This window comes from Cylas formicarius, unplaced genomic scaffold (assembly GCF_029955315.1).
Source record: "Cylas formicarius isolate icCylForm1 unplaced genomic scaffold, icCylForm1.1 PGA_scaffold_10__41_contigs__length_53128322, whole genome shotgun sequence".
Taxonomy (NCBI): domain Eukaryota; kingdom Metazoa; phylum Arthropoda; class Insecta; order Coleoptera; family Brentidae; genus Cylas; species Cylas formicarius.
The window spans coordinates 34,816,179-34,841,676 of NW_026844214.1; the positions used below are offsets into that span (position 1 = coordinate 34,816,179).

The window sequence follows — 25,498 nt, forward strand, 5'->3', positions numbered from 1 at the left end:
TCGACTTTCTACACTAAAATATCTAATATCTTCGGAAAATGTTACCTCATTCAACACTGTCGCCAGCCAATTCGAGCATTTCCGTCACTTTAGAATGGGACATTTTAAACACTAGTGCTATTTTCAGGTCAATTCTGATGGTTAAATCACACTTCACTCGTTTTGCAAAAATGTTATTAAAAAGTAATGGCCCCAGAAAAAGCATAGTATGTATGTAATACTAATTTATAAATGATTAGTGCATAATTGGGTATTTTGGAGTAAGAAGTAGAAAAATATTTTAAAACGAAGGACTAAAGTCGGATTCACAATATTTGCCGTTGCTTGAACTGAGGTGGCTTTTACTTGATGAAAATCCATTTATCAAAATAAATAAGAACTAAAAGTTCAGATTTTCACGAAATTATAAATTTTGACATGACAATTGTTTCGACAACACCGTGTCTTTATCAAATGTAGATTTGATAAAGATACGGTGTTGTCGAAGCAATTGTCATGTCAAAATATATAATTTCGTGAAAATCTGAACTTTTAGTTCTTATTTATTTTGATTTGCCGTTGCATTTCTTGACAAATAGGATAGGTAAATTGTCTATATTTAACTTTAACTTGTCGAGTTCTTTTTATAAACTAAACTATTTTCAATTCATTGACTTTTGCTGGCAATGGTGTATTAGAGAATATTATTTAAAGAAGAACATTAGTTGATCATATTGCAAAAAAAAATGTCTACCGATAACTTCGAAAGAAACGGCATACTTACTTAAAAACGAGCGACACGTGCGTCAAGTATAAAATAGAATTCATATCGATATTTTCACCTCCAGAATTCTCTTTACAGTAAAATTTTACATTTTACTGTAAATTGTTCGGAGATGCAAAGCGAGTTTTCTCGCTGAATTTATAATTTAATTATATGGGTCTAAATATCCAGCGCAATTTCACCAGCTTGTAATAATTGCAGAATCGTTCATCCTTATAAAAATATTTTAAACAATTTTCAACAAGGTTAGAATTAAAGAAAAGGGTATAATTATCAATTGACATAAATCACTGCGTGTCTATTATTCCAACAAAAAGAGTTGACAATGATTACTATGAAAGCTCATAATATAGCAATAACTTTAGCCATTTTTTAAAATTGCAACATTTTAACAACGCTTTGTATGTCAAGAAATGGGAAATTGTGTCATCTTTCGTATCATAAAAAATTAATATGTTGCTGCGAAAACTGTACCTTACAAGACTCTACATCTCTACATCTCACTGTACTGCAGTATTAAAATAAAGTACCCACAGTTATCAAATTCTTAAAATAGCGTAATTATTTTAATATTAACCTGCCTTATTATACCTGATTTACCTAACTGTACTTCAAAATACTAGATACGTAAATTATTTGTATGCACTGCTTTTGATATTAGATTGATTATGATACTGGAGCATTATTCAATGTCTACATATCGTATAACTATTGCATCAAAAAGTGTGAGTTTCACTTCCTAAATATATTTAATTTCAACTGAAATATAATTATTTTAATAGCAATCTTGGCCGCAAACTGACCAATTTACCGTTATTATGCAAAATCACTACTATTTTAGATAATCTTCAAATTGACTTCGCTATTCTAGGTAATCTGATGAGTTAGTCGATTAACTAGACTGTGTGCGCAGTGTAATTCTGTCTAAGTTTGTCGGACTGTTTGAGAATCATAATGACGAGCGGAAAGAATAAAGTACTTTTGGATAAATAAAATAAAATACATTATGCAATGCAATGTATTTTTATCATTTGACCAAAGAAAAAACGTTATTAATATTCTGAAAGGGCCAGTCGCTGATAAAAATAAATACTGAAGGCTGTTAGTTTGTTGTTTAGTTGATTTGATAGAATGATAGGTAGTAGATAGGTAGGTGAAGGTACAACTTGGCAATAACGGATTCCAGTCAAACATTTAACGCCTTTTAAAATACTACCAATTAAAAAAGCGGTATGTAGATTAGGTTTATGTATACGTTTGTTGTAATAGCTGTTTTATATTATTTTTGTATTTATATGTATTTGTTATGTATATTTCTACGTACGTTGGTCCAGTGGTTCAACAGTTCTGCTAACGCATGGAAAATTTTGTTTAGATTGAAGGAAAAGGGGTGTAAAAATGTCTTTTTAATTATCATTACATTGTCTAGGCCAGGGCTTCCTAAACTTTTGTATATAGCGACCCCCTTCAAGCTTAGGAAATTTTAAACGACCCCCTCCTCCATATAATGAAATATATATTAAACGTAGATGTAGATGTAATATCGTACTATTTTACAATGTAAATAAAATAAGGATTAAAGAATACGTACCCATTCATTTCACATATGATGATATGTGATGACACTATATTCCGGGATGTCATCCGTTCGCTCGTTGAACTCCGACTGGAATCCTGCAAATCCTGCATCCGACTGGAATCCTGCAGACGTTTCGCCAAAATCTCACTTGGCATCTTCAATGCTCGCGCTCCGAAAACACTTCGAACACTCAGGATTCCAGTCGGATGCAGGATTTGCAGGATTCCAGTCGGAGTTCAACGAGCGAACGGATGACATCCTGGAATATAGTGTCATCACATTTTTCCATCCGTGAATCAATACGTGAGAATATATATATATATATATATATATATATATATATATATATATATATATATATATATATATATATATATATATATATATATATATATATATATATATATATATATATATATATATATATATATATATATATATATATATATAGAAAAATTAAACTTTTGTAACAATTTTTTTAATAAAAACATATTATTAACATCAAACAATATTAATGTGACGGATGTGATTGTTTATTTTTACACAAATAGGCTCAATTTGAGTTAGTGCAGATCGTAATAAATTTTCAACGTTTATTAAAGTTGAACGGTATTTTGATTTTATGTAAATTAATGTGGAAGAGGCTGATTCACATAAATATGTTGTACAAAATGGCAGTAATTTGTTCATTGCCATTTCCGATAGTAGGGGATATTCTGATTTGATTTCTATCCAAAATTTCAATTCAAAATGGATTGCAAATCCATTGTCGTGTATCGATATCATTGGGAAAATACCTATGCATGTAAACTTCCATATCCTTCAAATGATTAACTATAATTTTTGTTATAGGAGTATCTTTTTTTGAAATATTGTTACTAATTATATACTCATCAGTAAATGGAAACATTTTGAGCGATCCATAATAATAATCCGAATCCATATCAATGCATAAATTTTTAAACAATCGACTATTAAGTGCTCGACTTTTAATGAAGTTAATGATTTTGACTGCATCAAAAAACACAGTGTTTAATTCTGGTGCAATTTTTTTAACAACAAGTGCCTCTCGGTGAATCATACAATGTGTAAATGTAATATAATCATTTCCAGCTTTAACAAATGCTGTAAAACCAAGATCTTGTCCGGTCATTGCTGCAGCACCGTCCGTGCACACACCAACACAATTTTTCCAATTTAATCCTTCTTTTTCAAAAAACTCATTTACTTTTTTATATATATCTTTTCCACTAGTATGACCTTCCAGAGGACGACAAAACAGTATATCTTCATGAATGCTTCCCTCATAAATATATCTTACAAAAAGAAACAACTATGCCATTTTTGAAATGTCTGTCGACTCGTCCAGTTGTATTGCAAACTTTGAGCTGTCTTTAAGCCTCATAAGAAGCTGTTGAAATTGATCATTGCTAATGTCTGAAATTCTTTTGGACACAGTGTAATTTGATAATGGAATTTTACTAATTTCAGCAGCATACTGCTTTCCATGAACAATTTCAGACATTCTTATAACTGCAGGTAGTAAAAGTTGCTCTCCAATAGTAAAAGGCTTTTTCGTTTTTGCTATCAAATACGAAACTTCATACGATGCCAATAGATATGTATCATTCAAAGTAACATACTTCTTCAAAGTGTTCTTTTCTTTATTTGATGTTTGCAAAAGACGCTCAAAATGTTCTATTGGCTTTTTTGATAACGTTGCATGTTTAGTATTCAAATGTCGTTGCAGTTTTGACGGTTTCATGCTTTCTGCAGCCAAAACTTCTTTGCAAATTAAGCACACTGGTTGTTCTTCATTGTTGTGAGAAGAGCATGTGAAGCTATACTGCGAATATGATTCGTCATATTTTCTTTTTTTTGTTTTGCTAGAAGTCGGATTTGAAGCACTGCAACTTGGTTGTGACGGCGTGGCAGTTGGAATTTTAATTAGCCATTTATCCATGATGGTTAAATAATAATAAATAATTAAACAAAATGTAGTTGAACTTTAACGTAATAATTACAAACACCAACTGAAAATTACACAGTAAATGCACACATGTCACTACGAAGACAAAGCTGAGTCCAAACTGAAGTACAAACAGAAAAATAACTACACTCGAACCAGTGCAATGACAACAAATTACGATCAGATCAACCCCGACGCATGGCGTGTTCAAAGTGTGCAGCGCACAAAGGCACCGCATCACAAAGACGCCGAAAAAGAAGCTTTCATTTAATTTTTTTTTATTATTCTTTTATAATAATAATATGCCAATTCGCCTAGCCTAGCTTGATTATGCTTCCGTATTGTATGTGTAAGCTGTAAGGCGACGCGGCGTCTGGGTACTTATAATCACTAAGTTATCTTGCAAACATGTGGCTGAAGTTAGATTTGGATTTGGATTCGGATTTGCGAATATTACAGTAGACCAGTTCGTTATTTACCTTAATTTAAAAAACGTATTCCCGTGGAATTTCCAGGAAATTAAGCAAGGAAATATAGTAAGGGAACTCCCAAAAACCATGTTCAATGTTGCTATACCGGAAATAACCCCTTTCCGCTCGCACCACCCCAAATAAGTAGGTATATTTATTTCGCAATCTCAAAAAAATCTAACGGTGTGAACCTGACGTTGTCCCAGATATTGAATTAGACCCTTGAAGAGCCACTTAGGAGAGCTTCAAAATTATGTACTACTCAACCACCTTGAAGCGGTCGGGAAGGTGTAAAACTACCCCCAATAATGAAATATCCAAATATGCGTTTTATTTATTTCGGAATCTCAAAAAAACCTGACGTTATCCCAGATATCGAATTAGACCCTTGAAGAGCCACTTAGGAGAGCTTGAAAATGATGTACTAGACAACCACCTTGAAGCGGTCGGGAAGGTGTAAAACTACCCCAAATAATGAAAAAACCTAATACTTGTTTTATTTATATCGGAATCTCAAAAAAACCTGACGTTGTCCCAGATATCCAAGTAGACCATTAAAGAGCGACTTACGAGAGCTTCAAAATGATGTACTACTCAACCACCTTGAAGCGGTCGGGAAGGTGTAAAACTACCCCCAATAATGAAATAACCAAATATTCGTTTTATTTATTTCGGAATCTCAAAAAAACCTGACGTTGTCCCAGATATTGAATTAGACCATTGAAGAGCCACTTAGCAGAGTTTTAAAATGATGTACTAGACAACCACCTTGAAGAGGTCGGGAAGGTACAAAACTACCCCAAATAATGAAAAAACCTAATACGCGTTTTATTTATTTCGGAATCTCAAAAAAACCTGACGTTGTCCCAGATATCGAAGTAGACCATTAAAGAGCGACTTACGAGAACTTCAAAATGATGTACTACTCAACCACCTTGAAGCGGTCGGGAAGGTGTAAAACTACCCCAAATAATGAAATAACCAAATATGCGTTTTATTTATTTCGGAATCTCAAAAAAACCTGACGTTGTCCCAGATATTGAATTAGACCCTTGAAGAGCCACTTAGGAGAGCTTCAAAATTATGTACTACTCAACCACCTTGAAGCGGTCGGGAAGGTGTAAAACTACCCCAAATAATGAAAAAACCTAATACGCGTTTTATTTATTTCGGAATCTCAAAAAAACCTGACGTTGTCCCAGATATTGAATTAGACCATTAAAGAGCCACTTAGCAGAGTTTTAAAATGATGTACTAGACAACCACCTTGAAGCGGTCGGGAAGGTACAAAACTACCCCAAATAATGAAAAAACCTAATACGCGTTTTATTTATTTCGGAATCTCAAAAAAACCTGACGTTGTCCCAGATATCGAAGTAGACCATTAAAGAGCGACTTACGAGAGCTTCAAAATTATGTACTACTCAACCACCTTGAAGCGGCCGGGAAGGTGTAAAACTACCCCCAATAATGAAATAACCAAATATTCGTTTTATTTATTTCGGAATCTCAAAAAAACCTGACGTTGTCCCAGATATTGAATTAGACCATTGAAGAGCCACTTAGCAGAGTTTTAAAATGATGTACTAGACAACCACCTTGAAGAGGTCGGGAAGGTACAAAACTACCCCAAATAATGAAAAAACCTAATACGCGTTTTATTTATTTCGGAATCTCAAAAAAACCTGACGTTGTCCCAGATATTGAATTAGACCATTAAAGAGCCACTTAGCAGAGTTTTAAAATGATGTACTAGACAACCACCTTGAAGCGGTCGGGAAGGTACAAAACTACCCCAAATAATGAAAAAACCTAATACGCGTTTTATTTATTTCGGAATCTCAAAAAAACCTGACGTTGTCCCAGATATTGAATTAGACCATTAAAGAGCCACTTAGCAGAGTTTTAAAATGATGTACTAGACAACCACCTTGAAGCGGTCGGGAAGGTACAAAACTACCCCAAATAATGAAAAAACCTAATACGCGTTTTATTTATTTCGGAATCTCAAAAAAACCTGACGTTGTCCCAGATATCGAAGTAGACCATTAAAGAGCGACTTACGAGAGCTTCAAAATTATGTACTACTCAACCACCTTGAAGCGGTCGGGAAGGTGTAAAACTACCCCAAATAATGAAATAACCAAATATGCGTTTTATTTATTTCGGAATCTCAAAAAAACCTGACGTTGTCCCAGATATTGAATTAGACCCTTGAAGAGCCACTTAGGAGAGCTTCAAAATTATGTACTACTCAACCACCTTGAAGCGGTCGGGAAGGTGTAAAACTACCCCAAATAATGAAAAAACCTAATACGCGTTTTATTTATTTCGGAATCTCAAAAAAACCTGACGTTGTCCCAGATATTGAATTAGACCATTAAAGAGCCACTTAGCAGAGTTTTAAAATGATGTACTAGACAACCACCTTGAAGCGGTCGGGAAGGTACAAAACTACCCCAAATAATGAAAAAACCTAATACGCGTTTTATTTATTTCGGAATCTCAAAAAAACCTGACGTTGTCCCAGATATCGAAGTAGACCATTAAAGAGCGACTTACGAGAGCTTCAAAATTATGTACTACTCAACCACCTTGAAGCGGCCGGGAAGGTGTAAAACTACCCCCAATAATGAAATAACCAAATATTCGTTTTATTTATTTCGGAATCTCAAAAAACCTGACGTTGTCCCAGATATTGAATTAGACCATTGAAGAGCCACTTAGCAGAGTTTTAAAATGATGTACTAGACAACCACCTTGAAGAGGTCGGGAAGGTACAAAACTACCCCAAATAATGAAAAAACCTAATACGCGTTTTATTTATTTCGGAATCTCAAAAAAACCTGACGTTGTCCCAGATATCGAAGTAGACCATTAAAGAGCGACTTACGAGAGCTTCAAAATGATGTACTACTCAACCACCTTGAAGCGGTCGGGAAGGTGTAAAACTACCCCAAATAATGAAATAACCAAATATGCGTTTAATTTATTTCGGAATCTCAAAAAAACCTGACGTTGTCCCAGATATTGAATTAGACCCTTGAAGAGCCACTTAGGAGAGCTTCAAAATTATGTACTACTCAACCACCTTGAAGCGGTCGGGAAGGTGTAAAACTACCCCCAATAATGAAATATCCAAATATGCGTTTTATTTATTTCGGAATCTCAAAAAAACCTGAAGTTGTCCCAGATATTGAATTAGATCCTTGAAGAGCCATTTAGGAGAGCTTCAAAATGATGTACTACTCAACCACCTTGAAGCGGTCGGGAAGGTACAAAACTACCCCAAATAATGAAAAAACCTAATACGCGTTTTATTTATTTCGGAATCTAAAAAAAACCTGACGTTGTCCCAGATATTGAATTAGACCACTAAAGAGCCACTTAGCAGAGTTTTAAAATGATGTACTAGACAACCACCTTGAAGCGGTCTAGAAGGTACAAAACTACCCCAAATAATGAAAAAACCTAATACGCGTTTTATTTATTTCGGAATCTCAAAAAAACCTGACGTTGTCCCAGATATTGAATTAGACCATTGAAGAGCCACTTAGCAGAGTTTTAAAATGATGTACTAGACAACCACCTTGAAGAGGTCGGGAAGGTACAAAACTACCCCAAATAATGAAAAAACCTAATACGCGTTTTATTTATTTCGGAATCTCAAAAAAACCTGACGTTGTCCCAGATATTGAATTAGACCATTAAAGAGCCACTTAGTAGAGTTTTAAAATGATGTACTAGACAACCACCTTGAAGCGGTCGGGAAGGTACAAAACTACCCCAAATAATGAAAAAACCTAATACACGTTTTATTTATTTCGGAATCTCAAAAAAACCTGACGTTGTCCCAGATATCGAAGTAAAGAGCGACTTACGAGAGCTTCAAAATGATGTACTACTCAACCACCTTGAAGCGGTCGGGAAGGTGTAAAACTACCCCCAATAATGAAATAACCAAATATGCGTTTTATTTATTTCGGAATCTCAAAAAAACCTGACGTTGTCCCAGATATTGAATTAGACCATTGAAGAGCCATTTAGGAGAGCTTCAAAATGATGTATTAATTAATCACCTTGAAGCGGTCGGGAAGATATAAAACTACCCCCAATAATGAAATAACCAAATATGCGTTTTATTTATTTCGGAATCTCAAAAAAACCTGACGTTTTCCCAGATATTGAATTAGACCATTGCAGAGTCATTTAGGAGAGTGATGTGCTACTCAACCACCTTGAAACCGTTGGGAAGATATAAAGCTAACCCCAATTATGAGATGCCCTAAAATTCGTTTTCAAATGGTTGTCATTTTTAAAATATTAAGCACATCCTGAATATTTTTTCATGTTTTATTGGCATGGTTCATTTTAAGGTAATTTTCGAAAGGCGTATGTGCCTGTCACTTTTTGTTTTTGAATTACTTGTACAACCAGCATAATAATTATTGCTCCTCATCCGGAAACGATTCAAATAGTTTTTTCTTTAAATTGGACACCCTGTTTCTCTAAACGGCATCAAGTACAGAATTTTGTCTCCTGTCGAATATTAACGCTCCCTATAATGGAAATATTTTGTAATGTGCAATTGACATTAATCCGAGGAGCTCAAATTTGTGCGCATATGTTGTCCCTCAAAACTTTAAATTAACGAAAAATACAAGTAAAATTAAGAAAATCTTCTGAATATCGCTAGCACCCATGCGTCTTTGCGGGTAAATTACGAATCAAAAACCAAATGTCTACTTTGATAGTTGCGTCAAGGCGGCATCGTCGGCTCACATCACTAGATACGATGCGGAAACTTAAATCACTAAGCGCGACAGCTTTATTGATGTTTTGATTTAGTGTTGCCGTTTCGATAAGCCACGCATTTTTTACAATATCAAATCTGTTGGTTCTTTTCTGTGACGCTACCGAACACTGTGTTTAGTTGAAATAGATCTTGATTTGTGGGGGTGAGCAAATTATTAATTATTGGTTTTTAAAATTTGTATTGACTACAAGCAAAAATGCCTAAGAAAAAATTGAACGTTATTGAAAATTACAAGATCATCGATTTGATAGAAAAAAATCAACTCTCTTCTAATGATTTTGAGCAGAGTTATAGATCTAATGCCTATGGCGGAATATGTAAGGTTTTAAACATTAAAGACAGTCTAAATAATCGAAACCGTGTTTATATGCACTGGCGACGTCATAAAAGCGTTATATGCAAATCGTGTTATAAGAATATTTCAAAAAAAATCAAGACGACTCAAAGTAATTCGGAAATTAACGTACCATTCATTCAACTGCCGAATACTAAAGCTAAAAGTGAAAATATATTGAATGACTATGAAAATTTAAAAGAAGAGTTTCAAGAGGAAAACAAAGTTGGATTAAATGAAGACACCCCACATGTTACAGATAATTCAGTTTTATTTTCTTTGAGGAAAAGTATAAAATAGCAAATCTGGAAGAACAAAAAAGAACGTGAGCGCTTTTCCCTATAATATCAACATCGATATTAAAGTTACCTATGATGATTTAAAAAAAATTCATAGCCTTTTAACGCAAAGAACTTTAATCGACATGGGAGTATATTGTGTTCTTGCTTTTAAAGGTGTCCATGATCGCAAAAAAGGGAATTGCCCCTTTTCATTGAATATGCTATATGCAAGCATAAAAGTTGCAAAAAGTTCAGGTTTGACTATTTTGGCAATGCCACTTATTGCCCAAGGATATTAATGCATTTCGAGAAACTGGAGCAAAATCATCATAGTGACAATCAAGTTGCTTATAGTTTAAAAGGGGAAGAAAGACGTTTAGTAAAAGATAAACTTCTTAAGTCTCTACCAAATCGAATTCGTAGCATTGACATAAAAAATGCTGATGATGGTGCTTTGGAAGATGGTAATATGCACATTGTAAAGTCCTTAGCCATTTATCAAAAGGCTCGTTCTGAGGCAAAATCTGATTTAGACTTAAGTGCAAATTCTTATTTAGATTTGGTTTTGAGGGGAGCTGAAGACGGTTCTTTACGAAAGAAACTACATTCAAAGCCCTTCTGGGGAAACCGAATGTTATTTGTTTAGTAAGCAACAAGTGGAACTATTGGCTTCTATGAAAAATTGCGTCGGATATTTTGATGCAACTGGATCTGTAGTTAGACCATTTAAATCTAAGCCAACTGTGTATTACTATGCATTGGTTATAAATATCGAGCACCGCATAATTCCAATCACAGAACTAATTACATCTGAACATGATCACTGTACAATTGCTCGTTTTTTTATGAAACACAAATATTTCGTTACTGTTAAAAACAGGAAACCTTGGCCTCAATTCTCTTGCATTGTTACCGATGGCAGCATGGCAATAATATCAGGAATCTGTCTTGGATACAATGAGTTTATCGATATTTAAAAATCATATACCAATATTTAAGCAATCAATCATGCGATATATCTGGACTTATCATAATCAGAAATTGTTGCGCGCATTTCATCAAAAAAATTAGTAATCGTCTTTCTAAAATGAAAGTTACGAAAACCAGTCGTCGAGTAATAATAGAAATGGTAGCTACATTAATGTTATCAGAAAATCTGACCAATTTAAAATCAAACTTTGGTGCTTTTGTTGCGGTTCTTTTAAGTCCAAAAAATAGTAGCCTTGTTAGGGAATCTTTAAGAATTATGAAAAACCCCCCTAAAGAACAATTAGATGATGACATCGAGCACTGTAACTTGGAGTGGAACTTTAGGCACGAGGAGGAATGTCATGAAAGAGGAAGATTCACAGAGTCACCATTTTATTTAATGTTTTCTAAAATTTTTAACGATGTTTCTGAAAATATTGCCATAATCAAGAGATTGATGATGATAATAGTCTCCAAATAAATCCTTTATATTCGAAGGAGTTTGCGGTATATATTTTAAGTTACTGTATGCCATACGCCCCTCTATGGACAAGTCTCCTCGACAAAGTAATTTGTAAAATTTCTGATATTCAAACAAACCGATTTTCGAATTCCACTGCGGAATGTTGGTTTAAAATCGTCAAGAAAGAGGTTCTCGAATCAGAATTGCACGAAAAAGTTGGTCGGTTTGTCGCCAAAATGTGGGAAAAAATTACTACCGAAATAAAATCAATTCGCTATAATATTGGAACGAAACTTAAGAAACGACGAATCCAAGATTTATCATACGAGTTGGATAAACCTCTTGAAAATGAAATCTGGCGACCAAAAATAGAAAAATCAAATTATTTTATGTTAAAAAACTTAGACTTTGCATTGCAAAAGCAAACTACTAATTTGAAAACAACGCAAACTTCTCAGTATGTGAGCACAAAAGCAGATTTGGACCCCAATCAGACTACAAGCCAATTTAGTCTTAACATGGATCCAAAAATGAATGTTGAGATTGTTACTATCTCAGACTCATCAGATAGTGAGCTTAACGTGGAGCCATTTTCACAAACCATGCCCCGCAGAGATTTTTATCTAAATAATGGACTTCTTTTTAGTCCCAGTTATTATTTACAAAATTCAGTACAAAACGATTTTTTCCTAGCACTTTACAATTTAAGAGGACACACAGTTAAATTGTCTAGTAAATCGTTTCTAAGTCTGCAATCAATTTATGACACTTACCTAGAAGAACCAGGAAGCGTAACAAGAAAATGGCTAACTGACGACTGTATTGACTGTGCGGCATTTTCGTTATTAAAAGGAAATTCGAATATAACTTATATAGATACAATTTCTTCTCAAATAATTTTTTCCAAGGCCTACGAAGACCTTACATGGAAGTCTAACCTGTTAAAACCTCTCTCAGATATTGTGATTATTTCTGTTCATCAGAATAATCACTGGTACCTGTTAGCAATAGATATGGAAATAAAAACTGGGTATATTCTGAACTCAGCACCGATCTCAAAAATCTCAGTTTCTTATATTGAGGAAATAATATCCAATTTCTTCCGATTCCGCAACAAACGCATGATGGGAATTGATTTAAATATTGATACATGGAGAGTTCAGGAAATATAAAACATTCCAAAACAAAAAGACAGCTACAATTGTGGAGTGTTCGTATTATATTTCATTGATACCATAACTAACTCTGAAAATAAATTATTACTTATAAGTTTCAATAACGCTTTTGACCCGGAAATGTACAGGATTCAGCTACAACAACTCTTGCTGCTAAAGTCCGAAGATGTAAAATTATATTGTCTGATGTGTGGATTTCAAACTGCGATTCAAAAATCAGTTCTATGCACTTCATGTGACAGATTGATCCACATAAAATAATGTTAATAAAGAACCACTTTCTTCAACTCATCTTAAATGCAAATTATGCAAGGACATTTCACCACTGAAAGGATATGCAGTAGCAGGGCCGGTTCGAGGCTTTCGTGGGTGCCTACCTCGTACGTACATGTTGGCGCCCACGAAGAAAAATGGCTTTGAGGGAATGTAAAATTAACTTGAGTCACAGTGTAATAAGATAGAATTTGTCATATTATTCATTTTGCTAAAAACAAATGAGATTAGTTTTGTTTTGAAGAAGAGGTTGTTATACGCATTTTTAAATAATTTTATACTTTAAAAAGCAGAATAAATGTGTTTTAGCGTTCCTTTCCGTTCCGTTTCCGATTCAAAACAATTATTCCATTCAAATTGGCAGAAAATATATATATATACAATGTAAAAATGTGAAATAAACGTAGTTATAGCCACATCTAATTATTACTATTCATCGGCATACACCCTTTGTTTATATTTATTTAAACACAGCCCGTTCAACAGGCGGCGTTCTACCATCACACTATTGCAGGACAGTATAAGGTTACAATTAGTTTACAGTGAAATACAAGAGTACATACGAACAAAAAAGAAAGAAAAAACAAAAGGTAACTCTATAGTCATAAGATTCTTTATCCTTTCTTTACATACTCTTTTCATCCTTCCATTCTTCTTCCTGATATCTTCCTTTTCCGCATCACTTATTAGAATCGTTTAAACTTAACTGAAAAATACCACAACATGATACCAATGTTGACAAAAAATATCATAACAACTTTTTTTTACTACCGTCTGTAAAATTTCTAATTACACATCTTTCTAGCGTGCGAAAAGCGTCACTTTATCACGTCAGTTTCGTTTCCCACGGATCCGAGCCACTTCGTACATTTCCGGTAATTTACCGCACGGGTTTGGGAGCAATCGGATGTTTTCTGAGGTATTTCTCACGCTTTGAATTTTTACGTTTGCCAATTCTGACGGTCACGTCAGTGAACGTATTCGATCGTAGAAAAATATAGTATGCAACACGTTCGGTAAACTTTTTAAATCACTCGTTTATTAAACTCGTGAGTCATATGTTGTTTACCGCACTTGTTGTATAATATACTACTTAGTGGTAAAAAAACGGCAATTTTTTTCTTCTTATACTAACTAATACAAAATGGCGAGTCTATAAGGCTATTAACCAGATAATTTACAAAAGGGATATCTTTCCGACCATTTTAAGGGGGTTGAGTAATACATTATTTTGAAGCTCTCTTAAGTTGCTCTTCAATGGTCTAATTCAATATCTGGGACAACGTCAGGTTTTTTTGAGATTCCGAAATAAATAAAACGCGTATTAGGTTATTTCATTATTTGGGGTAGTTTTACACCTTCCCGACCGCTTCAAGATGGTTGAGTAGTACATCATTTTGAAGCTCTCGTAAGTCGCTCTTTAATGGTCTACTTCGATATCTGGGACAACGTCAGGTTTTTTTGAGATTCCGAAATAAATAAAACGCATATTTGGTTATTTCATTATTGGGGATAGTTTTATATCTTCCCGACCGCTTCAAGGTGGTTGAGTAATACATCGTTCTGAAGCTCTATTAAGTGGCTCTTCAATGGTCCATTTCAATATCTGGCCAATGTCAGGTTGATTTGAGATTCCGAAATAAATAAAACGCATATTTGGTTATTTCATTATTGGGGGTAGTTTTATATCTTCCCGACGGCTTCAAGGTGGTTGAGTAGTACACCATTTTGAAGCTCTATTAAGTGGCTCTTCAATGGTTTTATTCAATATCTGGGACAACGTCAGGTTTTTTTGAGATTCCGAAATAAATAAAACGCATATTTGGATATTTCATTATTGGGGGTAGTTTTACACCTTCCCGACGGTTTCAAGGTGATTGAGTAGCACATCATTGTGAAGCTCTCCTAAATAGCTCTTCAATGGTCTAATTCAATATCTGGGACAACGTCAGGTTTTTTTGAGATTCCGAAATAAATAAAACGCATATTTGGATATTTCATTATTGGGGGTAGTTTTACACCTTCCCGACGGTTTCAAGGTGATTGAGTAGTACATCATTTTGAAGCTCTCCTAAATAGCTCTTCAATGGTCTAATTCAATATCTGGGACAACGTCAGGTTTTTTTGAGATTCCGAAATAAATAAAACGCATATTTGGTTATTTCGTTATTGGGGGTAGTTTTATATCGTCCCGACCGCTTCAGGGTGGTTGAGTAGTACATCATTTTGAAGCTCTCCTAAGTGGCTCTCCAATGGTCTAATTCAATATCTGGGACAATGTCAGGTTTTTTTGAGATGACGAAATAAATAAAACGCGTATTAGGTTATTTCATTATTGGGGGTAGTTTTATATCTTCCCGAATGCTTCAAGGTAGTTGAGTAGTACATCATTTTGAAGCTCTCCTAAGTGGCTCTTTAATGGTCTTATTCAATATCTAGGACAACATCAGGTTTTTTTGAGATTCCGAAATAAATAAAACGCATATTTGTTTATTTCATTATTGGGGGTAGTTTTATACCTTACCGAATGCTTCAAGGTGGTTGAGTAGTACATCATTTTGAAGCTCTCATAAGTAGCTCTTCAATAGTCTAATTCAATATTTGGGACGTCAGATTTTTTTGAGATTGCGAAATAAATATACCTACTTATTTGGGGTGGTGCGAGCGGAAAGGGGTTATTTCCTGTATAGCAACATTGAACATGGTTTTTGGGAGTTCTCTTACAATACTTCCTTGCTTACTTTCCCGGAAATTCCACGGGAATACGTTTTTTTTTTAAAATTAAGCTAAATAACGAACTGGTCCACTGTAATATTCGCAAATCCGAATCCAAATCCAAATCTAACTTCAGCCACATCTTGCAAACACTGACGCCGGCAGCCAGACATCAATGTCGAACGTTCAGTTGAAAATCGAGGAGCGCATTGTATTTATGCTACTTCCATATTTTCATTTATAGGCCCTACATAACAGTTTTGCATTGGCACTTTTTTCAAAAAATAGTTATAATAAAACTACAATAGTATTTTGTATGATTTTTATTTGTATTTATATTTGTACGTAGTGTGTATACTAATTTTAAAATTTTATTTATAATAATTGAAAAGTATCAGATCTTTGCGACCCCCTTTCAGTAGTCTGGGGGTCGCGACCCACAGTTTAAGAAGCCCTGGTCTAGTCAATGTGGAAAATAAACAAACACCTTTAATCTTTATTTTACTGATTTTGCATAATGCCATAATTGGTCAATTTGCATTTGATTTTGTATAGGGGGGCCGTTTATCTTGGGACACCACCATATCTCCGAAACTATAGGGGATTAATTTATTTTCATGTTGTATATACAGGGTGTTTAATTTTTAGTAAGCGAATATCAACTTTCTTATTTTAAATGCAATACTTCGTATATTATTTAATTTTTGAATTCTATATAAAATTCTAGACATATTTTTTGTATAATGTCCTATACCTAAATCAAACCGTTTGCAAGATGTAAAATATCTGCCAGTTTCTTAATTCCATTTATTATTTATTGTTTTGGTTAGTTGCAAACAATAAACGCTTCGGAATGAAGAAACTGGCAGATATTTTACATCTTGCAAACGTCATTTTTCGCATAAAAAATTAAAAATATCAAAAACAGTATACATAAAATATGTCTAAAATTTTGTAAAGAATTCAAAAATGAAGTAATATTCCAGGTGTTCCATTTAAAATAAAAAAGTTGATATTCGCCCATGAAAAATATATATACACAACATTAAAATAAATTGAAGGTTTGTAATACCCCAATTAACTTTTGGCTCCATCTCCCATAGTTTCTGTGTTAAAGTATGTCCAAGATAAACGGCCCACCCTACACATTAATGGTAACAGTCTCTAACTTGTTTTTTCATAGATGAAAAAATTTATGTAAATGTGCAAGTTCATTTGTAACTATTAAAAATGTATTGTAACATATGGGATATGGCGTAAACGACTATTTATTAATTCAATTTTTTTATAACTAATTTTATTTTAATAAACGTTATCTAATTTGAAGAATGAAGAAACTTTAACAACAATTGCTTTTCCTGTCTCACTGTCTTAAAATTGTTGTTAAGAAAAATATTTAACTATCTTAAAAATAAAGTAAATTGCAAATAAAAAACGTAACAACACTATGGAACGGGACATGTATTGTAAGTCAGATACATCGATTTTTTGGATAGTACATGCAAATCTGTTTACATTTATTTTACTTTTTTTTAACTAAACGCTTTATAAGCGTTGACATACACAGACACTAAAAATACAAGCCTTTTAAACAGTCGTTGTGTTGGTGCGGTGGCCTCCGACTATCCTGCAACAAATGAAACTATTTTAAACATGAATCTTGATCATTCGTGTTTTATCTATATTAAAAAAAAAACGATTTTTCTTCATTTTACTAAAACTGCTAAAAATTTTGATGATTATGCGGTAGAGGCTCAGAATGCATAAAAACATTGTTCACGCTGTTTAATGCTAGTAAATTACGATAATTTAACATTATATTTAATCCTAATGATCAAATAATATTATTACTTTTTTTAACTAAAAACCTTTCATCGTACCACACAAGATATCATTTATAAGAAAAAAACTAAGAAATTAATCGAGATTTTAATGCTTACGCCGACGTCAGTGGTGGAACTAGAAAAATAATTTTCAGTCGAATAAAAGTAATTACATGTATTGTGGGCCACTGCCACTCTGTATTTAAGAAATAAAACGATGGATGTTCCATAAACTTTTTTTATTAAATTCGGCCAAGGAATCACACCTTTAAGGATCAGCATCTATTATGAATCTCCCGCACATATTATAAAGGATGCCTTTTAATGCAACCAGTTTCAGTCAAGTTCTGAAGAAGCCAACAGGATGATTGGCGAAACGTCAGCAATTTCGACTAAGCAAAAATTGACGCAGGAGGAATCGAGAAGTTTTGTAAAAAGTATTACGGTAGCCTGTGGAGTAGTAGAGTAAAATGGCTTTGTTGTTAATTGGTATTTAGACATTTTTCGAAAGGTTTTGGCAGAAGACTGAAATTATCAGAAGAATAGGAAAAATACTATGTGAGTTGTCTCAACTTATAATGGAATGTACAATTAAAGGCAAAGATATGTTCGAGGAACTGGTACAGATGCAGACAGGCTTATTTAAAGCGCTTTGTTTCTATCGTTCGCTAGAAAATGGAACCCAAAGAAGAAGACATTTTCCAAACTTTACTCTTGGGCTTTCTATATTGCTGTTCCCACACCAGGAACCCAACAAAAATATCTTTTTGTAGGCAACATATTCTGAGTGTTAAAACTAAGTCCCTTTTGGGAATCTGATAAAGAGTAGTAGTAGATTGTAAATTATATATTGCCGGTGTTGGAGCCAGTAAATATTTATAGGGAACAATTTTATGGTATTTTTTGGAATAAGAGGAATTTCAGTTTAAGATGCACATGTTTTTTCGCACTCCTATTCAAAAGTCAAAGTTTATGATTTTTACGATCGGCCTTGCGAACACTTGTCTATTAATTTATGCCCGAAGACAAGGGTTCCTCCTAGGGCATGGTTCAAGTGGCTTTTGAAGTAGGTATTGAGTTAAACAAATGTGTTTTACTTTTTAGAAAACTGAATTTTAGGACTTTAGTATCGTTAAGGATTTGGCAGGCATCGAAAGCCAATTTTTTCCCACGGGTTCTTTTTTACGAGGCTTTGCTTCTAGAACATATAACTTATCACTAATTATCTATCTTTGTTATTGTACATACTTTTTTACGTTACTTATTTTTTTACTAATTTGGTGAGTTTACTGAATTAAAGGGTTGTGTGTAAAAATACTGCCTTTTATTTCCACGAATCGACGTGTTGCTGAAACGGGTAGTTTTGGTGACGCGACAGCCGGTATGCAGTCAATATTATTCTCCCCCTTATTGTGAAATTTATGTATACATTATTTTAATGAATAAAATAATTAAGTATTACGACAATACAATGTTATTATTTTCTGAAAATGATATTATCAAAATTAAAATAGTCCCATTCTTTAGTTTGTCGTTCCTTTGTCGAATTTTAAAGTTTAATTGTGTTGTAACTTTTTAATTGGAATCAGATATTTTTTCACGACCTTACCGCTAAGGGTGCCTTAGATGCAAACATATTCTGTCTTTACCTAATTTAATACAATTAAATTTTGATGGGAGCAGCATTAGGTATATTTTGCTCTGCCATTATAATTTTAGGACACGCTATACTCCAGCTCCTCCACATTTGTTTCTTTAGTACGCCCACCAGATTTAGATACATTTTACGGCAATTACGTATAGGGATACAGGCATTCAAAGTTACCGTTTTCCTAAGCATAAAAAAGTTTTACGAAACAATAAACAACAAAGTAATAAGGCATCGAACAGATTCAATTATTACGCCAATGAATGAAATCCATTTCGCTTTTGAGTCGGTGTAAGAAGAAAAATAATGTTGAATATTTCCAACATGACATTTTTAATCGCCCACACAAAACTAGATATAACACATGCCTATCGTATCGAATACAGTCTTTAATTGTTACGTCTTCATGTGGGGGCGAATCTGAACTCAGTATAAAGCATTTTTCTATTTAATTGAAAGGAATTTGTTCTTTAATGTTTGATTTCTGTTATTCATTGCTTATTAAGACGGTTTTGCAGTCATATATTTTTCTTTAGTGGCGAAGTTCTTTGATGGTTTTCGAAAATACAGTTCTTCGATGGTTTTTCCCTTTTCAATGGGGAAAAGTTCGATTTGCTTGCAGTTGGGCCTTAAGGTGTTATTGTCTCTCCTACTTTTTATACTATTATTTTTTTGATATTCTACGGTTCTATGCGATTTATCTTGAGGTATTCATATCTGATACTTTTCAGACACTGACATAAAACTCTAAGCAACATTTACATTTTCAAGATGCTTACTATAATTTTAACTATCAGCTGGGTTCGTGTTTTACAAGCCTCTTATTTCCTTCAGTTTCCTGTTGTCCAGTATGCCAGACACTTTCGGGTTTCAAGAATATGTCAACAAAAAAAGAAAAACTTTAAGAGGAGAATGGATTTCTTGCAAAAATCGATCCCTGAGTACTTGCAAGTTAGTTACCAATAGTGTTCAGAGTTCTTGAGCGTTGAGGCGGGAAGGGGTCCAGAATAATACATGAAAATATAGTATTAGCACGTCAGGAAGTAGCAGAGCTTTCAGTATCTCACATAGTCAAATTTAGATTTAATTTAAATTTAAACTAATGCAATTCGCAAACGTCACTAGTGAAAAAGGGGTAGAAAAAAAAGGACGAAAATTAGCCTATGCTATTTAATCAGGGTTCTCTGAAAGAGGCGCAAGTGACTCACTTCACAACACTTCTAGATGAATTTAGTTTCAAATCCGCATTGAGTACTTATATGTGCAAGAGAGATGACGGAAGAAGCAGAAGAATGCACGTAGGACGTCAAAATCACGAAAGAAAACCTATTGTGGGCGAAACCATAAAAATGATTAGAATTGAAAACGTAAACACGGAGTATCCGATTGAATTTACCTATGAACCTCTGTAAATATTGATGAAATGAGATATTTTGGACTTCCACTACAGTATTCACTTAAAGACAATTGGAAATGATTGTCCCGTTGAAATTTTGTTGAAGTAAATAATAAAGAAATATTCCATTCTATTAACATTTCTTATTGTCTATTTCTATGATCTTCAAAGACAACTCGGAATGATTAAAATATCAGCAATAAACCTACCAATATTTTATAATACAGATAGGCAAATACGCCAAAAAATTAACAAGGGAATTAGAAGAAATCCTAGAAAAGTTATGCTGGAGACAGTATATAATATAGCAATTTCCTTGCATTTAGGTAAACAACGAGATACACAACTCAGCAACTCAGTGCCAATAAAGAAGTAACCATCGCATATAGAACACGTAAACAAAAGTTGTTAGATTTATTACTAATATATAGTTGACTATTAAATTTTTAAGGATAAGTGGAATTGTCAATAAATTGAATGGCTGTAACAATGTTGAGTGGGAGAGACGATATTTAGATTAATGTCGCCTAAAACTAAAAGTATCAACAGAACGGTCAAATTATGGACGCATGCTTAAAATTAAGTAGGGAACAAATTTTACATTAATATTATTATAAAAATGAAACGTACGACGAAGCTGAGAATACCAGGATGGAAACCTTTCTGATAGTTACATAATATATTTATATCCTATAGATATAAAATGAATATTTCGATATAATTTACCCATAAACATACAACCTGCACTTTATTTTAAATTAATCTAATCTTAATAATAAAAAAACAAATATGAAACGTGACGGCGGACAAGTAATAAAATTTAAATCAAATCCGCTTCCATAGACATAATTACAATGGGTGGCTGAGATCCCTTATTCATACAAATTTAATAATAAATATAAGGCGAGGACTTCAAAAACGTAGTTATATTCAGACAGCATCCGTCTCGGCGGGAATAGTTTTATAGTCGCGGAAATGACGACGTAGCAGAGAAAATATTATTAGTTGCTTCATAATTATAATCAAGCGCACAAAAAAGATAGAAAAAATTGACTGGATCAGCAAAAATGCTCTAGGTTAATTTACTATACTTCCACCTGCATAGGTTTTCTATCATTTTCCTGTTTTAATGTAGTTATATCAGATGCGTTTTGCAGTACAAAAATTTCAAAATTAAAAACATTAAATGCAGTTTCAGCCTACTCTTTTAATAATGTTCTGAGGTCTAAGAAAAGCGGACAAATATGGGTTTATGCTTTATTTTACGTTTTAATATTCGAATAGAACATCGTAATCGCGTTTGGAAAATCATTACATCAAGGGGGAGAAAGTAATACCTGAATGCATTCAGGTCGATATTTCTGAATTTATACAAAACACACTCAAAAATACTTTTATAAAATCTACACCAGGGGCCCTTTATTTGAATCACACTAAGCTTGAGTAGGCAGTAAAAGGAATCTTTTGAAAAGGTTTTCTTTGTAGACATTCGAACCTGCACATTTTGCCATTATCTGCAGGAGCATGCTGCTAATTAAATAATATATGTCTTCCATTAGTAAAGCGATCTTACAAATTTAAAACTTTGCTCATTAAAGCGAATGTGCCTATAACACTCTCATGAGTTACTAGCAACGCATATAAACACCCACCCTGGAGAAATAATGCGGAAAGTTTAATTGCGGGCCAAATGCTTGCCCGCTTGTTAGAGCTTGTAGTGTACACGATTGATCTAAGCAAATGACTTCGCATACTTTGATATGGAGATCGTTGATAAAAATTTGCGATAAAGAGAGTTGTAAACGTACTGGAACGCTGCGTTTGGAATCGACACGAAGGAATTATGGAAGTAATATTGCAAAGATTTTTAAAATAGAATTAAAAACCAAAGCCCAAAAAATTCTACTCAAGTTGTTCAACTTATGAATAACAATGAATTAGAAGAAGAAAAAAATATAAGGAAAAAAGTAAACAAGGAATAGATGAAATGTATAAGAATCAGAATTCTTGGATTCTATGAAATTTTTATTAGCTGCAAAGGCTCAAATCTCGAAGCATGATTATCTAGTAGGTTCAGCTATTTTTTCATCTTCGTAATAGTATTGCTAAAAAATCATGTTTTATCCTATTTACAAATCGTCTGGATTCCTCTGGCGCCGGTTGTTGATGAATCGAACTGACGTTTCGCCAATTATCCTGTTGGTTTCTTCAGTTTCAGTTAAGCTCTGAAGAAGTCAAGAGGATTATTGGCGAAACGTCAGCAAGGTCGATTAACATAAACAACCGACTCAGGAAGAACGCAGAAAATTTGTAAAAAGTGTTACAGTAACCTGTGGAAGTTTCTTTGAAACATTTTCTCATCATATTTTTAACTGCTTTGAATTTTACATTCTTAATTTTTCTGCGCCTTTTGTCATTTTGGTTATTTGGTTTTTTCAGATGAATATAGATCACAATTGCAGGAAATATTTGCCGATAAGACACTTTCTTGGTAAAAATAGGTCTATATAAGCAAATAAAGAACCAAGCAACTTGAGTACTTACGCAAATCAATATGGAAATGTAAAAAATCGAATGGAGACATATTAGCAAGTACTTGCCGAAAAAACTATCACAAGTTAGTTAGTATAGTAACGGAGCTATTGTATTTGAAGTACTTAACTGTAAAACATGTTATCCCATTTAACCGTACACAAACATTCCATATCTACTCAATAAGTGACAGTCAGGGAAACTTGTAGGGTATGAAATATAGACCACATTAGCTTGCGCCGATTTTACGAATGCAGAAGTTTTGCCAGATAATTTATAGTTAATAAATTTCATTTATAGAGCCTAGTTTTTTAATTTAAATGCCTGGCTTTCATTGCAATATTTTCGTTTTGATTTTCTGAAACAGACTTATTTATACGAGCAAACAATATTTCAACCTACTAGGTTGGAAAATTGCCTTGCTCACCGTTTGATTGATGGGCAATTGTTCAATGTTGAGCTTAATTAAACTGCCATTTTCAAATTACTTTGGTAAATTTATTTGAGCAGTTTTCCGATTGGCAAAATTTTTGTGAAATTTACTGGGTAGGTGAAGCCGACTCTAAATCGAATTTTAAATACAATTTTTTTATTCATTTGTGTTTGTGATCCGTGGGGTTAATTTAGTTTTTATCCAATTATTGTTTAATACTTTCTGTTTGTAGTGAGTGATAGAAATTTTAGAAGTGCAGAAACAAACATTTGGTGAATCTACTTTACAGGAGAATATTAAATTTGAAAATCTAGAAATTCTATAAGAGTAAATATGAACAAATATTCATTGGAAATAATAATTATTGACTGGGTTCTAAGTGGTTATTGATATTGATATATTAGATATTAATAATAGATTTTCTCTAAACATCGGTCGCTATTGGAAGTTAGAAAAACATTTTATCTACTATTGACGCGCAGTATTGAAAGGGTTAGATTTTTCAGGAAAAGGACATTACGGCTTATTTTAGATAATCTTTTATATTTTTAAAATCTTAAGAGCTGACATTAGCAGCAAAAAAATAACAAATAGATTTCTGTTTTGACTAGAATTAAGAATGTCTAAGTAACAATGCTTTACTATTGACAAGTTGTAAGTGCACAAGCATAATTTACAAGTAAACTGAAACAGTTTAAACTAATTAAAATTATCTTAATATCCTTTTTGTTTAGATTGTATGATTTTTTTATCTATTATATAAGAGGTTTTAGTAGGATTTCTTAAGAGAAATTTTCAATATTTATCTACCCATATAACGCTTTAGAGCACTCCTTTAAAGCATTGTAGAAAAGCGCCATTCCTTGTGCACACATCATAATTTCATATTTTGCAGGGAGTTAAAAATATCGTTATTTGAAACTAAAAGGGAAGATGCCCGCCCAGAACAAATCGATTTTCAACCCTTAGTCAAACAGTTATATACATTACCGAAATAAAAAGCAATTTATACAGAAGAAGGCAGAACGATTAACGACGCATCAATCTGAAAGTGAAAGGTCGAATAAACAAAGTCTTTGGTCATCCGTTAGCTGTCTCCTGTATAGTAGATGGATATTGAGAAATGACAGAGTCGCTAAAGTCGGGCAGAGCAAGTATTGACCTACTTTAAGTTCGCGAAATACATGGAATTACGAGATGTACGAAAAAGCTTCGAAGCCATACGAATGTGAAAAATCAAAGACGTTAACAGTCATAACTAGAATTTTTAGTATATTAAATATGGTTATTTTGCTATAGTAGTAAGTTGAGTATAATTTAGACAGTAATAACTAATCAGCCATAAAATGTTTATAAATTGGCAGGCCATATAAAAAAAATTAAACCTACTGTCGCTCCCGTGTGTTGGGAAGAGATAGCTTTTGAGACTCAATGCGTATGTGAGGATCTCATCAACCACACTTATCGCAATACAACGCCACAATTCTTTACGGCTTCTATGTGGCAGTGATAAACAACAGAAATTATTTAAAATCTTACTTTAATTATCTTTCCATCTTCTCCAAAGAATGGGTATATCTTCAAGCCCAGTGATATATTTGATGATTATACATAATCTGAATCGTTTACCAACTGAGTTCAACATGTTTGAGAGCGTGCAGAAAATTTAATGGATTTGTTCAGATCTACTGATCTACTGATATCGTGGATTGAGCTGGACCACGGTTTTGCCAATATGGACCTTAGATTTTTTATCTTGATGATATATAATTGGTTATTGAGAAAAAAATGATAAATAAATTTATTTACATAGAAAAAATGCTAAGATATTTTCCAAATTTCAAAATTAAATGAAAAAC

General features: G+C 33.3%; 2 protein-coding genes across 3 annotated transcripts in view; both read right to left on the reverse strand.

The window, feature by feature from the left end:
- Positions 1 to 3,675: 3,675 nt before the first annotated feature.
- On the reverse strand, positions 3,676 to 4,305 carry LOC132699017 (zinc finger BED domain-containing protein 5-like). The gene has a single exon (XM_060665497.1). It carries the CDS (start codon positions 4,303 to 4,305, stop codon positions 3,676 to 3,678), a length of 630 nt encoding a protein of 209 aa, XP_060521480.1.
- A 12,959-nt stretch (positions 4,306 to 17,264) lies between these two features.
- Positions 17,265 to 25,498, reverse strand: part of LOC132699660 (G-protein coupled receptor dmsr-1-like) — a 34,260-nt gene continuing 26,026 nt past the window's right edge. The window contains exon 4 of one of the 2 annotated variants that reach the window (XM_060666506.1): positions 17,265 to 17,429. In XM_060666506.1, coding sequence (XP_060522489.1) covers positions 17,378 to 17,429 — 52 coding nt within the window. In that variant the 3' untranslated portion in view covers positions 17,265 to 17,377. Of the gene's footprint in view, positions 17,435 to 25,498 lie in introns of both variants that reach the window. The other variant, XM_060666514.1, reaches the window with a different exon arrangement.

What these genes read in the sequence shown, in the direction of transcription:
- LOC132699017 (XM_060665497.1), bottom strand. Translation starts at nt 4,305, where the DNA reads ATGGATAAATGGCTAATTAAAATTCCAACTGCCACGCCGTCACAACCA.